The following is a 14,241-nucleotide window of genomic DNA, read 5'->3' on the forward strand; positions in this document are numbered from 1 at the left end:
CGCACAGGACAGGCAAAAACAAGGCTAATTTGAGCTCAGAAGCGCCGTGGTCCCGTGGTTAGCGTGAGCACCTGCCGAACGAGAGGTCCTTGGTTCAAGTCTTCCCTCAAGTGAAAAGTTTAATTCTTTATTTTCAGACAATTATTATCTGTCCGTCCGATGCGATCACTTTTTTTGAGAGTGGTTATCACATCCACAAGAAAACCTAAATCGGGCAAGGTAGAAGAATCTTTTTACCCATTCGCCAAGTGTACAAGTTAGGTGGGTCGACAACATATTCATGTCATGTGACGCACATGCCGTCACCAGTGTCGAATAGAATAAATCAGACGTGTTTTCCTGTGGAGGAATCGGTTGACCTATGACCTTGCGATCAAATGTATTCGGTTACCATTGGAGAGGCACGTCCTTTCGTCTACTAATCGCACGGTTTTGCGGTGCGGTCGCAAAACACAGACACTAAACTTATTACAGTGAACAGAGACGTCAATGAACGAACGGACAGATCATAACTTTGCGAAAATAAAAAAAGTAAAAATTTCACTCGAGGGAAGACTTGAACCAAGCTGCTCACGCTAACCACGGGACCACGGCGCTCCTGAGCTCATATTAGCCTTGTTGTTGCATATCTTGCACATGGACTACTCAGTTTGTATATTTTGCTTATTTTTTTCATAGTTCCACACAACTTCTTCCTGTTTTCTCGATTGATCTGTGTTCAGTTTTTCAAGATCTATCCACTGTGCCAACTTATAACTAAATCTGAGGGGGGTGCGATGGGGAGGTTCCCTTGTTAGATTTGTTATTAAAAGCTATTTGGACAAGAAAGGCATTGTGATCAACTGCTTCAAAGACAACCTGCCTGGTTGCGAATTTATTAAATCCTTCCTTAGAAGGCATAAAGAACTAACCACACGATTTTGTAGCAATATCAAACGTGTGAGAGCAGCAATTGACAAGACTGCCATTAATGAGTATTTTGACCACCTTGAGGTTTCAGTTAAGGATGTCTCTGCAGAAAACATTTGGAATTATGATGAGACCAGCCTTAGTGATAATCCTGGCACAGTCAACGTAATTTACAAGAAAGGGATTAAATATGTGGAGAAAATCATGAATAGCTCAAAAACTTCAACGTCTGTTATGCTGTGTGGGAATGCTGTGGGAGAGCTATTACCACCATATGTTGTCTATCGTGCTCAGAATCTGTGGACAACATCAGTGTGCGATTTACAGGGGGGGGGGGGGGGGGGGCGTCCCCCCCCCCCCCCCCCCCTGGATCAGACCATCCCCTCCTCTGGTTTTAGGTTATGCATCCCAACCTGGGATGTTTATTTCCCACGCACTGGAGTAAAACTTTACATATAATTTAAATTTGTGGAGCCGAACACTGAAAGTTTTTAATACAGTCTTACTATTAATATGTTTGCTTATTAATTTTGAAAAAAGTGTTATGTAGTAGTTAAGCATTTCAAAAGATTTACAACTAAATCATCATTATCATGTTCTCATTGTTGCTTTCGTCTAAGGTGCGTCATCCGTTTACTTGCGAGCTTGCAAGGGAAGAAGTGTGGCAGTCATACCGCAGCAGTCGTACCGCAGAGTTGGGTGAGCTGGGGGCTGAAATTCCCACCCCGGGCCCTGACCCTGGGTGGTGACCGGCCCGGTACCTGTGCGAACATTTACTGTTAGGCCTCCTTTTGGCAACGGTATGGCGCGGACTAACGCGCCTGGGACGAAAGCACAACGTAGTGCGAAGAGGGCAACGGTACTCGTCAGACGGGATCGGACAATCTGACTTCGCTAGCCGCGAACCACGTGGGTGGAGCTTAACACAGGCTCCCAGCATCGCGTACTCCAAATTGATTGCTGCCGTTAGTTCGTTGCTTCGCGTCTGCCAAACACACGGCGATCTTCACACGTTCCCGCTTCAGTAGCTTCATTAGTGAGTTGAGTGCGTCCGGGCCTGTAAGAACTACGGAATTTCAGGATGTCATTCAAACAAAGCAAAATTTATGATTTCCTTAAGAGCAGTGCATTACCTGATACGTGTACAAACTCTGACAGTCAGGATACTAACAGTGGTGCTAAAAGAGTTAAAATAGACAGTGAATCTAAAAAAGAAAACGGTAATGATGGTGGTAATACAGGGGAAGAGACTGAATATCCGGTGACTGAAAACTGTGACACGTCTCAAGGTAGGAATGGGAGTAACAGTACTGTTGAGATTATAGCAGGAAATTGTGTTGCCTTATCACGTTTTCAAAACGGGCAAAAGACTAAGCTGTGGCTGTCCGTAAATGACAAAAACTTAGTAATATGTACAGTGTGTTCACAAATTCGTGAACTTAAGGTGGAAAGCAGTGAACGTGTGCGTATCGATAACGCATTTTTAGCTGGTGTTTCTGCTAATAACGCCAAAAAACTAAATTATAAAATCGGGGATCATGCAAAGCGCAAATCACACATCAAGTGCGTAGAAATAATGATTATAAAAGAAAAGAGGAGTTTAGAAAGCCGGCCGGAGTGGCCGAGCGTTTCTAGGCGCTAGAGTCTGGAACTGCGCGACCGCTACGGTCGCAGGTTCGAATCCTGCCTCGGGCATGGATGTGTGTGATGTCCTTAAGTTAGTTAGGTTTAAGTAGTTCTAAGTTGTAGGGGACTGATGACCTCAGCAGTTAAGTCCCATAGTGCTCAGAGCCATTTGAAACACAAGTTTAGAAAAGTGCGTGAGTGAAAGTGAAAAGTTGTGGGGAAAGCAGCATAAAGAAAAAGTAATCGTAACTGCTTCGTTGTTCAGATCTGCATATGTAATAGCTAAACAGAAATTATCATTCAAATCGTATCCTGCAGTAATCGAACTACAAAAGCTTAATGGTTTATCAGTCGGTAATATGCTTCATTCTGACCATGCATGCCGAAATATCATTTTGTTTGTAGAAGAAGAAATGAAAAAGAATCTTGCTCACTTCCTTGTAGAATGGGGTACAAACTTTAGTATCGTGATGGACGAAAGTACAACGGTTTCCAATAAAACTCCTTTAATACAGTATAACCTCGTCAGCGCGAACTCGCATTAGGCTGCGTTCACACTGCCGGCCGGGCCGGGCCGGGCTGACGCGTACTGTCTCGGCTCGTGCCTAGCCAGCTCAGGCCGACGTGTAGGGCATTCACACTGCGCGCCGCGCCGAGCCGGGTCGGCGGAATGGGGGAAAATCCACTTCTCCGATTTTCATGTTCTAAAAATTCTTAGAGGTATATAAGACTGCGCCACATCGTTTTATGAACTCATTTTTTCCTTAAAAGCGTTACTTACGTTGTGAAAAAAGAAAAAGTCTACTTTTCGTTTCGCGTGATTTCTTAGTTTCGTAACGCTTCCCAGCCGATTTTGAAGAAATTATGCGGCTAAAAAATCTGATTTTTGTACACGTGCTAGTGTAACATCTTAGCTTCGTATTGAATCATTTATCTTTTTGTATTTCTTAACAGTCATTGTTAAATGATGCTATTTGTCAACGTTGTGCACTTGATTTACAGATCTTGTAGTGAAAAAGTTATGTAGCGGGTAGCTTACTGTTAGATCCGTTTTAGACCATACATTGTTGCGTATGAAATGTAGCTAAAAGTACCAAAAAGTTTTTGAAATGATAATGACACTGATATCTGTCTCTGGTCACAAGTAATGCGAGATATTCAGTGGCGTCAGTGGCGCGTCCGCAAGCCACGGAGTTCGCGCGGTTACAGCTTGGTTTAGTGTAGTCATATAATGCAGGACAGATGAAAAAAACTAATTACTAGTGATCAGCGCTGACCTAGTGTCGGTCCCTCGTATTATTTTAATGGTCTCATTGTCTAGATAAATCCAAATGTGTAAGAATTTTTCCCTCGGCGACTGGACAATCATCTGCTATGCTTTTATAATTGGCTACACGTTACATCACAAAAGACAAACAATTATTTGTCATCAACATCCTACAATTAGTATAATGTACATTTCGTATTTCGAACTAAAAGATAAGAGTATATTAATCTGAGATCTTGCTCCTGATGCATTGTAATAAAAGCTTGTAACATTCTACACGATTTCTTTCTAGTTGCATATAATAAACTGCAGATGTTAAAAAATATAAATACATTTACAGATGTTTCTATGTCTAAGTTTGACTAAGGCGCAAAAAGTTCATTTTTTTGCACATCACATAAGTGTAGTACTGCAAGCTGTAAATAATTACATTCTTTAGATCGACCCTATCTCCGCTTAGAAAGATCTGTGGATAGCTCTTACAAGTAGTCCATTTTAGGAAATGAATGCAATGAAACCAAGGTTGAGTGGGACAGCGTTTCAATCAACGCTTTACTGGATCATTTGACGACGAAATGATTAAGTTATCGTTTTCTGTAAGGTGCTGCCATTTCGATTTTTCTATTGTAACTGAAAGAAAATGCGCGGATTCAGCATAGCCTCAAGCACAGCAGGACAGGTAAATAAATTATTGTCGATTGATGTGTTGGATTCTCGTCTAGTTCAAAGCAGTGTAAAGGATGAGATGTGTGTGTCACTGTTTGCTTCTGTGTATTTTTTCCCCTTGGTGATCTTGTCCCCAGCGGCAAAGGGATCTTAATTCATTAGCAGCTGAAGGTCGAAGGTAACACAGGTGCAGCCAGAAGTTTTTCACCACTATCCAATTAGAATCGTCTTATGTAACAATGATTTCATTGTTATCTTAGTTATGTTTTCACATTATGGTGACTCGTCGAATTTTGAGCACATTGTAATAGTGTGGACATTGACTATCCCTAAGAATATCGACTGGCATTTAGTAAAGGTTTTTAATTACAATAATAAAGAACGTTCCTGAAAAACTTTTATTTATATTGCAGATTGAGTAATAACATGTATCACTACCAAAGAACATTTCAGGCAACAATTACAAAACGAAATACAGTTTCACATTAATATAATACAAAAATCAAAGTTGTCTGTAATGAAGAAGTTGAATTAGCGCAGTCATTGTTTTGAAGAACCTGGCACTGCACTCACTGCCTCCAATTCATTATAAACAAGCTCTTGTATTTTAAGTTTCACAAACATTTGCCGCTGAACTGGAAGGGAGTTTATTGCACTCCTGAGACTCATCAGGAAGTGGTACGTATCATCGTTTTGGGTCATGTCTTGATGTGCCTTCATCACAGCTAATTTGTCCTTTTCGAGCTTTAAAAATTCTTCTTCAATATTTGGCCCACTACTTCTCTTTTTTTTCCTTTGTGATACTGTGCTTGCCAGTGGCGACGTTTCATCAACTGCCACTAATGATGATATATCAGACTGATCTCGTTCATCTTGTGGACTAGAGTGGTCGTTAGACGAAAATTCTGGAGATAGTTGAGATTGACTTGCTGGTTCCGTTTCTGATGACAGCGAACTCTGCATTGCTCTTGGAATTAAAATATCCCTTAGGAAATGCATGTGTTGGAACCAAGGCCAAGTGGTATTGCGTTTCTGTGGGCTTTTTCCTGGGTCACCTGATCTAACGTTACCAAGTTTCTTAAGTTCTGCTCTGTAATTGTCTCTCAGATGTTTCCATTTAGATTTCGCCGTTTTAACTGAAAGAACAATAAAATGGCGTAAGAAAACTGGTTCCATAGTTCCCTACTACCACAGAAGTATGAAAATAGACTAACTACGTAAATGTGTATTATATTCTCTAATAAAACTGTCAAAAAGCTTTCCACGTTGCCCCGTTTGAGTAGCAAGTTTATCAAGTTGCTTCTCAGGTATATTTCAACTGGGATAGCCTATCATGCACTATCATGATAATTGTGAATAGAAATGTCAATTGTATCATTGGTTGTGAAAAAAAGATTGAAAGGCCATATGGTAAGCACGTACTCTTATTAGTTTAGCAATGCTGAATGTATCCTGATTTAAAGAAATATTTCAATGCGTCTGACATAGGATTTCTCAAACTGCATATGATATTTAGATGGGAAACGCATACACACCCAGTGTCCTAAACATTCTGGCAGCATGTTCTAAAATTACAAAATATGTTATTAAATTGTACTCCAAGCAGTTGCTGGTCACACATTTTTAGGCAGAAATATTGGCGTCTCTAGTAAACAGAGTGATGGAGGTGTGTTCAAACAACGTGCTTAGTGTAAGAGGTCTACCGATGGAGAATTTCAAGAAATGTCACATGAATATCCATGTATTTTTGGAAGTTGAGGCTTATCCATTTTTAGAGAATTTGATGATACCTTTTCTTTGCATATAATTGAGGAACAGGAAGAGACTGTACCAAAATGCATTCCAGAACAAGACAGGTTGTTCAGTGCACATCCGATAATATGAAAGATGCATGGAAACCACTGAAGAAGGAAACTAAAATATCCATTGACATTGCTGATCAATATCTAAGTGCATTTGCCCTTTTCATATCGTCATCGATAGAGGAGGATGCATAATTGAAACTGAACAGTTTTCTAACAATGCTGGTATGCAAGCTGCTGGTACCACAATCAACAGACATTCTACATTACGTTCGAAGGCAGTCAGAAACTCGTTCGTTGAACATTTATTTACAAATACAAATAAAAACATTACTATAATCCACAACAAAATAACTCCTAATATATACTAATTTATTACATTATATCTGCATATCGGTTCATTATAAATAAAAAAATTAAGAATAAAGAAAGATAATTTGTATTCATGCCTACCATCTGAACAGCACTCCTGTGCCACTTCATTCCATAAACTGGAAATTACGTCACGATTGTGGTATTCGCCCAGTCTCTGGTCCCAAATAGCTGGGCGCAGCTTAACTTCATTTATAAGTTGCTCCACATCCATGATGACAAGAGCAGTATGAAGCATGTAACAAAGAACAATGATGTTGACCTGCTACTGCCTGACTGCAACTGGAACGAATGGCTTTCAGGGAGTTCCCACCACCTCCAACCCCTCTCCCCACCACGCACGCACGCCATACACACGTGAACCCATTAAAAAACCTAAAATGTATCGTCTGCATGTGCGCACGATTGCGCACATGTACAGGTAGAAGTGTCAATGACATAGGTCTGATAAAATTTGGTGTAAAACTAATCACAAAAACAAAGTGGAGATTTGTGATACGTTTACTGCAGAAACTGAAGCGCAATTCTGTAGTCTCGTTGTCTACTTTGACAGAAAAAATAATGGAGAGTTAATAAAATTACTGTACATCGACACAGATGTGCGTTTCATAATTCTTCATTGTTTTTTTTTCTTCCTTGGCGGGCTGCGCTGCACTGTCAAGGTAATCCCCACTCTTTGGCTAAATGGATGTCAGCTGCCGGAGGCCAAATAAATAAATTTTAAAAAATCCCCACCCTTCGACAGCTGACAAGCAAGTCAGTAGAAAACGCAGCTGCAGCCAACAGCTGCTCGCCTTTAGCTAGTCTGTGCTGTCGTGTAGAACAATGTCTTCACTCTTTTATTCGTATTGTTTTGAATCTGTTGTAACTCGTCGAGTTTTGAAGTACAGAAGAACTAGGAGGTTATGGATTCATCCCATAAATAGCGACAGACATTTAGGAGAGTTTTTTTCTTTACATCAAGAACTTAAAAACTATCCTGAAAAATTTTATTCGTATTACAGAATGAATCATAATACATTTTAGTATGTGCTGCAGAACATTCAAGACAAAATTTCGAAACAGAACACAAATTTAAATGTAAATACGGTAGATTAAATAAATGAAATAAAAGTAATTTCTCATGTATCATTATAATAAACGTAATTTTTCCTCACTTATTGTGAAATGTGAGGTAACATCTTAAAATAAAAGACGTGTGCAGTCACACTTGTGATGAAAGCAGAAGGGAGACGTGTGATCCGTATACTGCAGAAGCAGTAGTGCTGCTCCACAGGCTCGTGCCTGCGGTCGGCTCGCGCCGGCAATATTAAACATTCGGAATGTCGTCGGCTCGGCTCCGGGAGGCTCACGCCGTGTCGGCGCGGCCCGGCCGCCAGTCTGAACACCGCAATTCAAAACCATGTGTCTGATAGCAAAGCGGGCGGCGGCCCGGCCAGGCTCGGCTCGGCCCGGCCGGCAGTGTGAACGCTGCCTTAGACGAACTCGCGGTTGACGCGCAAAAAATATTGGTCCCACCAGGAATACATTAGTTCTTATGGTATGTTTTATCGGTTGACACGAATTTCGGTTAAGGCGAATTACGAACTCTGTTTCAGTTCCTAGCGTAATTAAATTTCACTGTAACACAAACTTCCGACCTTAGAGTTCTCTGAAGCGTATTTTTTTTTCTGAAATGAATGTAGTAAATGTAGCTACAAAGCTCATTATACTTATTGTTGACTCGTTTTTAACGTATTGTAGGTCGGTAGCCGCGATTATCACCTCAACAATCAGCGTATGCTGTACATTGTAAGACATTCAACAATGTGTGCAGCAGCATTTAGGAACGTACTCAGTGCCAGATTTGACAGGTGTTCTGTTAGTCGTAGCCGTATCGGGTTGGAATACTGAATAAAAACTACAGATACAACCGGTACCGTAGCACGCGAAAATGGCAAAGAGGAAAGAGACAGCTCTAAATGTACAGTTAAAGCTTAAGATTCTAGATGAAGTGGACCGTGGCACCAAGAAAACAGCAATTGCAGAGCGGTTTGGAATACCTAAATCTACTTTATCTACGATTATTAAGAATTGACAAAAATTTATTAATGCTGCGGCATCAGGTTCTGGAAAAAAATCTAAACGACTTCCTACCGCCAAGTATGAAGACATCGAGACGTTACTGCTAGAATTGTTCAATCATATGCGTGCATCTAACATACCTTTAACTGGCCCTGTGAATCAGTCAAAAGCAAATGATATTGCTAAAGATATGGGCATCGAAGACGTCCGTTGTTCTGCTGGTTGGTTGTATAGGTTCCAAAAGAGACATTCAATTTTATCTGTACAAATTTGTGGTGAAGCGAATAAAGCTGATGAAGAAAGTGCGAACAGCTGGCTGCATGAATTCAGCCGAGTGAGGGAAAAGTATGCCTCGTGTGATGTGTTTAATCTGGATGAAACTGGATTTTTCTACAATCTTTTTCCAAATCACACCCTGGGGATAAAAGGTGATAAGTGTCACGGTGGAGCCAGGAAGCAAACAACGTGTGACTGTTGTACTGTGCTGTAATGCTGACGGCAGTGAGAAATGTCGTCCCTGGGTTATCGGCAGTTCCGAGAAACCACGTTGTTTTAAAAACATAAATATGGACACTTAACCTTGCATCTACTCTCACCACAAGAAAGCTTGGATCGATCGCACATCATTTCACAAGTGGCTTTTTCGTTTCAACAGTCGAATGGTTGCTCAAAATAGATATGTTCTTCTTACATTGGACAGATGTACTGCCCATAACGTTCATGACCTGAACCTGTCAAACATAAAGGTTCAGTTTTTTCCACCCAACACCACAAGCTGCCTTCAGCCTTTATACCAAGGCATAATCTCTCTCATAAAGAGAGCTTATCGTAAGCGACTTGTAAGAGCTGCAATTCGTGCTGCTGAAAACAATAGTGCAACCCCAAATTGGAATCTGCTTGACGCAATAAAAGCCATCGCAGCAGCTTGGAACTCAGTACCGCCACATAACGTAGGGAAGTGCTTTAACAGAGCTTGAAGACATAGCAACACTGAAGATGTCCACGAGTTAGAGGATGCCACTTCACCTGATGAATGGACAGTTCTGCAGGACGTTGTGAACCCTGCGATCAGTTTCGAAGACTTCATTAGTGTAGACGACGATGTGGCCGTATGTGATTCTGTGGAATCGGATTTGCCAAAAGCTGTGAACGAGGTGCAAGAAGGGCCATCAGAAGGAAGTGAAGAGGAAGAGAATACAGATACTATTCCACTTACCTATGAGGAGATGTTTACAGCATTGGACTGTTTAGAACGGTTCGCTTCAACATCCGATGTCACTGCTGGGTTTATGGACGCTATCATTACAATTTGTTGTGAAATTACAAAATATTATCGTTCCCATGAACGTCAGCGAACCAATACCGAATTTTTTCCAAGAAAGTAATGTACATAATTTGTGAGTACTTGTAATTTTACAATCACTTTATAATGTTATAAGTCTACAATAACACGATTGAAAGTGTAGTGTATTACACATTAGTGTACTGCTGTACATGTACACTTATTAAAATCTGTGTTTCTCACTTAACACGAACTCCTGACTTTTTGGTCCCTTCGGATTCGTGTAATATACACTCCTGGAAATTGAAATAAGAACACCGTGAATTCATTGTCCCAGGAAGGGGAAACTTTATTGACACATTCCTGGGGTCAGATACATCACATGATCACAGTGACAGAACCACAGGCACATAGACACAGGCAACAGAGCATGCACAATGTCGGCACTAGTACAGTGTATATCCACCTTTCGCAGAAATGCAGGCTGCTATTCTCCCATGGAGACGATCGTAGAGATGCTGGATGTAGTCCTGTGGAACGGCTTGCCATGCCATTTCCACCTGGCGCCTCAGTTGGACCAGCGTTCGTGCTGGACGTGCAGACCGCGTGAGACGACGCTTCATCCAGTCCCAAACATGCTCAATGAGGGACAGATCCGGAGATCTTGCTGGCCAGGGTAGTTGACTTACACCTTCTAGAGCACGTTGGGTGGCACGGGATACATGCGGACGTGCATTGTCCTGTTGGAACAGCAAGTTCCCTTGCCGGTCTAGGAATGGTAGAACGATGGGTTCGATGATGGTTTGGATGTACCGTGCACTATTCAGTGTCCCCTCGACGATCACCAGTGGTGTACGGCCAGTGTAGGAGATCGCTCCCCACACCATGATGCCGGGTGTTGGCCCTGTGTGCCTCGGTCGTATGCAGTCCTGATTGTGGCGCTCACCTGCACGGCGCCAAACACGCATACGACCATCATTGGCACCAAGGCAGAAGCGACTCTCATCGCTGAAGACGACACGTCTCCATTCGTCCCTCCATTCACGCCTGTCGCGACACCACTGGAGGCGGGCTGCACGATGTTGGGGCGTGAGCGGAAGACGGCCTAACGGTGTGCGGGACCGTAGCCCAGCTTCATGGAGACGGTTGCGAATGGTCCTCGCCGATACCCCAGGAGCAACAGTGTCCCTAATTTGCTGGGAAGTGGCGGTGCGGTCCCCTACGGCACTGCGTAGGATCCTACGGTCTTGGCGTGCATCCGTGCGTCGCTGCGGTCCGGTCCCAGGTCGACGGGCACGTGCACCTTCCGCCGACCACTGGCGACAATATCGATGTACTGTGGAGACCTCACGCCCCACGTGTTGAGCAATTCGGCGGTACGTCCACCCGGCCTCCCGCATGCCCACTATACGCCCTCGCTCAAAGTCCGTCAACTGCACATACTGTTCACGTCCACACTGTCGCGGCATGCTACCAGTGTTAAAGACTGCGATGGAGCTCCGTATGCCACGGCAAACTGGCTGACACTGACGGCGGCGGTGCACAAATGCTGCGCAGCTAGCGCCATTCGACGGCCAACACCGCGGTTCCTGGTGTGTCCGCTGTGCCGTGTGTGTGATCATTGCTTGTACAGCCCTCTCGCAGTGTCCGGAGCAAGTATGGTGGGTCTGACACACCGGTGTCAATGTGTTCTTTTTTCCATTTCCAGGAGTGTATTTACGTTTGTCCTTTGAGGGAGTTGCTTGCAATTATTTTTTTGACATTGGTGAATTAGAAAGTTGATCAGGAGAATGCATTTTCAGCACACTTTTAGCAGTTCTTGAAAAGTATGGCATTACAAATGATGTACAGGGCTATTACAAATTATTGAAGCGATTTCATAAATTCACTGTAGCTCCATTCAATGACATATGGTCACGACACACTACAGATACGTAGAAAAACTCAAAGTTTTGTTCGGCTGAAGCCGCACTTCAGGTTTCTGCCGCCAGAGCGCTCGAGAGCGCAGTGAGAGAAAATGGCGGCAGGAGCCGAGAAAGCGTATGTCGTGCTTGAAATGCACTCACATCAGTCAGTCATAACAGTGCAACGACACTTCAGGATGAAGTTCAACAAAGATCCACCAACTGCTAACTCCATTCGGCGATGGTATGCGCAGTTTAAAGCTTCTGGATGCCTCTGTAAGGGGAAATCAACGGGTCGGCCTGCAGTGAGTGAAGAAACGGTTGAACGCGTGCGGGCAAGTTTCACGCGTAGCCCGTGGAAGTCGACGAATAAAGCAAGCAGGGAGCTAAACGTACCACAGCCGACGGTTTGGAAAATCTTACAGAAAAGGCTAAAGCAGAAGCCTTACCGTTTACAATTGCTACAAGCCCTGACACCCGATGACAAAGTCAAACGCTTTGAATTTTCGGCGCGGTTGCAACAGCTCATGGAAGAGGATGCGTTCAGTGCGAAACTTGTTTTCAGTGATGAAGCAACATTTTTTCTTAATGGTGAAGTGAACAGACACAATGTGCGAATCTGGGCGGTAGAGAATCCTCACACATTCGAGCAGCAAATTCGCAATTCACCAAAAGTTAACGTGTTTTGTGCAATCTCACGGTTTAAAGTTTACGGCCCCTTTTTCTTCTGCGAAAAAAAACGTTACAGGACACGTGTATCTGGACATGCTGGAAAATTGGCTCATGCCACAACTGGAGACCGACAGCGCCGACTTCATCATTCAACAGGATGGTGCTCCACCGCGCTTCCATCATGATGTTCGACATTTCTTAAACAGGAGATTGGAAAACCGATGGATCGGTCGTGGTGGAGATCTTGATCAGCAATTCATGTCATGCCCTCCACGCTCTCCCGACTTAACCCCATGCGATTTCTTTCTGTGGGGTTATGTGAAAGATTCAGTGTTTAAACCTCCAGTACCAAGAAACGTGCCAGAACTGTGAGCTCGCATCAACGATGCTTTCGAACTCATTGATGGGGACATGCTGCGCCGAGTGTGGGAGGAACTTGATTATCGGCGTGATGTCTGCCGAATCACTAAAGGGGCACATATCGAACATTTGTGAATGCCTAAAAAAACTTTTTGAGTTTTTGTATGTGTGTGCAAAGCATTGTGAAAATATCTCAAATAATAAAGTTATTGTAGAGCTGTGAAATCGCTTCAATCATTTGTAATAACCCTGTACTAAAAAACCACCTTGTAGGTATCGCAACAGATGGTGCCGCAACAATGCTTGCCCCTTACAAAGGTGTAGCCGCTCTACTGCATAGTCATTTATGTAAGGATTTAACTGTCGTTCATTGTATGAACCACAAAATGGAATTAGCTGTACACAATGTTATGAATGGTGCAGCAGATATATACCACATACAGTTTTTTTTTTTTAGATTCCTTATATTCTGTGTTTTCCCGAAGTCCCAAAAATCAGAGACTACTACAAAGTGTTTCACAAGAATTATCCTCGCAGCTATTAAAACTAGGCCTTATTTTTCGCGTACGTTGGGTTGCTTCCTCATTTAATGCTGTTCGAGCTTTTCTTGAAAGTCACAGTTCTCTTGTCCATCGTTCTGAAAAACTGAGACATGATGGTTCCTGATCAACTCAGAAGAGATCTAAATTTGAAGGTTTACTAAAACATCTCACAAAGTGGTTGCTTGTAATGGAATTAGTTATGCTTTATGAGGCTCTAGAAGTTCTGCAAGTATTATCATTCTTTATGCAGAACAGAAATTCTTCAGTCCTTAAAGCAAAACAGGAAATTGACGTGGCTATAAGAACTCTTGAAACACTGAAAACAAATGACTCGCCACAAACTAGGATGATAGTACAAGAGTTGGAGGAAAAGCGCACATTCAAAGGGGTATTAATTAGGGAACCATCTTGTGATGAATATAACAGATTTCAGACATTTTGGAAGAAATTTTTTCAGTCTTTGGTAGACAATATAAAAAACCGCTTTGAGGACCTGGATTTCTTTTCGAGTGTAGCCCTATTAAATTCAGATACATGGCCTTCAGATGGTTATGAACGTATGTTTTATGATGATATGTCAATTTCTGGCTTGTGTAATAAGGTGGATTTTAAATTACGTGAAAGCACGTGTGCGTCACTAGTTATAGATCTTCGAATCTACAGAGAAAATCCTCAACACATTCCCAGTTCTGTGAAGGAACTTTCGAAAGTAGTCGAAGTTGTACCTATATCTATGGCTGAATGTGAACGCGAATTTAGTGCCATGAATTTAACA

General features: G+C 42.5%; 1 protein-coding gene across 1 annotated transcript; it reads right to left on the reverse strand.

Annotated features, from left to right (window-relative positions):
- Positions 1-5,008: 5,008 nt before the first annotated feature.
- LOC126195398 (transcription factor Adf-1-like) lies at positions 5,009-6,934 on the reverse strand. Its single transcript, XM_049933992.1, has 2 exons — positions 6,724-6,934; positions 5,009-5,604 (listed from the first exon to the last, which is right to left on the reverse strand). Exons 1-2 carry the CDS (start codon positions 6,878-6,880, stop codon positions 5,009-5,011), a joined length of 753 nt encoding a protein of 250 aa, XP_049789949.1. The 5' UTR covers positions 6,881-6,934.
- Positions 6,935-14,241: the final 7,307 nt, after the last annotated feature.

This window comes from Schistocerca nitens, chromosome 7, assembly GCF_023898315.1.
Source record: "Schistocerca nitens isolate TAMUIC-IGC-003100 chromosome 7, iqSchNite1.1, whole genome shotgun sequence".
NCBI lineage: Eukaryota > Metazoa > Arthropoda > Insecta > Orthoptera > Acrididae > Schistocerca > Schistocerca nitens.

Bases quoted from the DNA above. Each gene is read 5' to 3' on its own strand.
- LOC126195398 (XM_049933992.1), bottom strand. From the start codon at position 6,880: ATGCTTCATACTGCTCTTGTCATCATGGATGTGGAGCAACTTATAAAT. The intron at 5,605-6,723 runs GTAGGCATGAAT...TTGTTCTTTCAG, and splicing joins ACAGGAGTGCTGTTCAGATG to TTAAAACGGCGAAATCTAAA.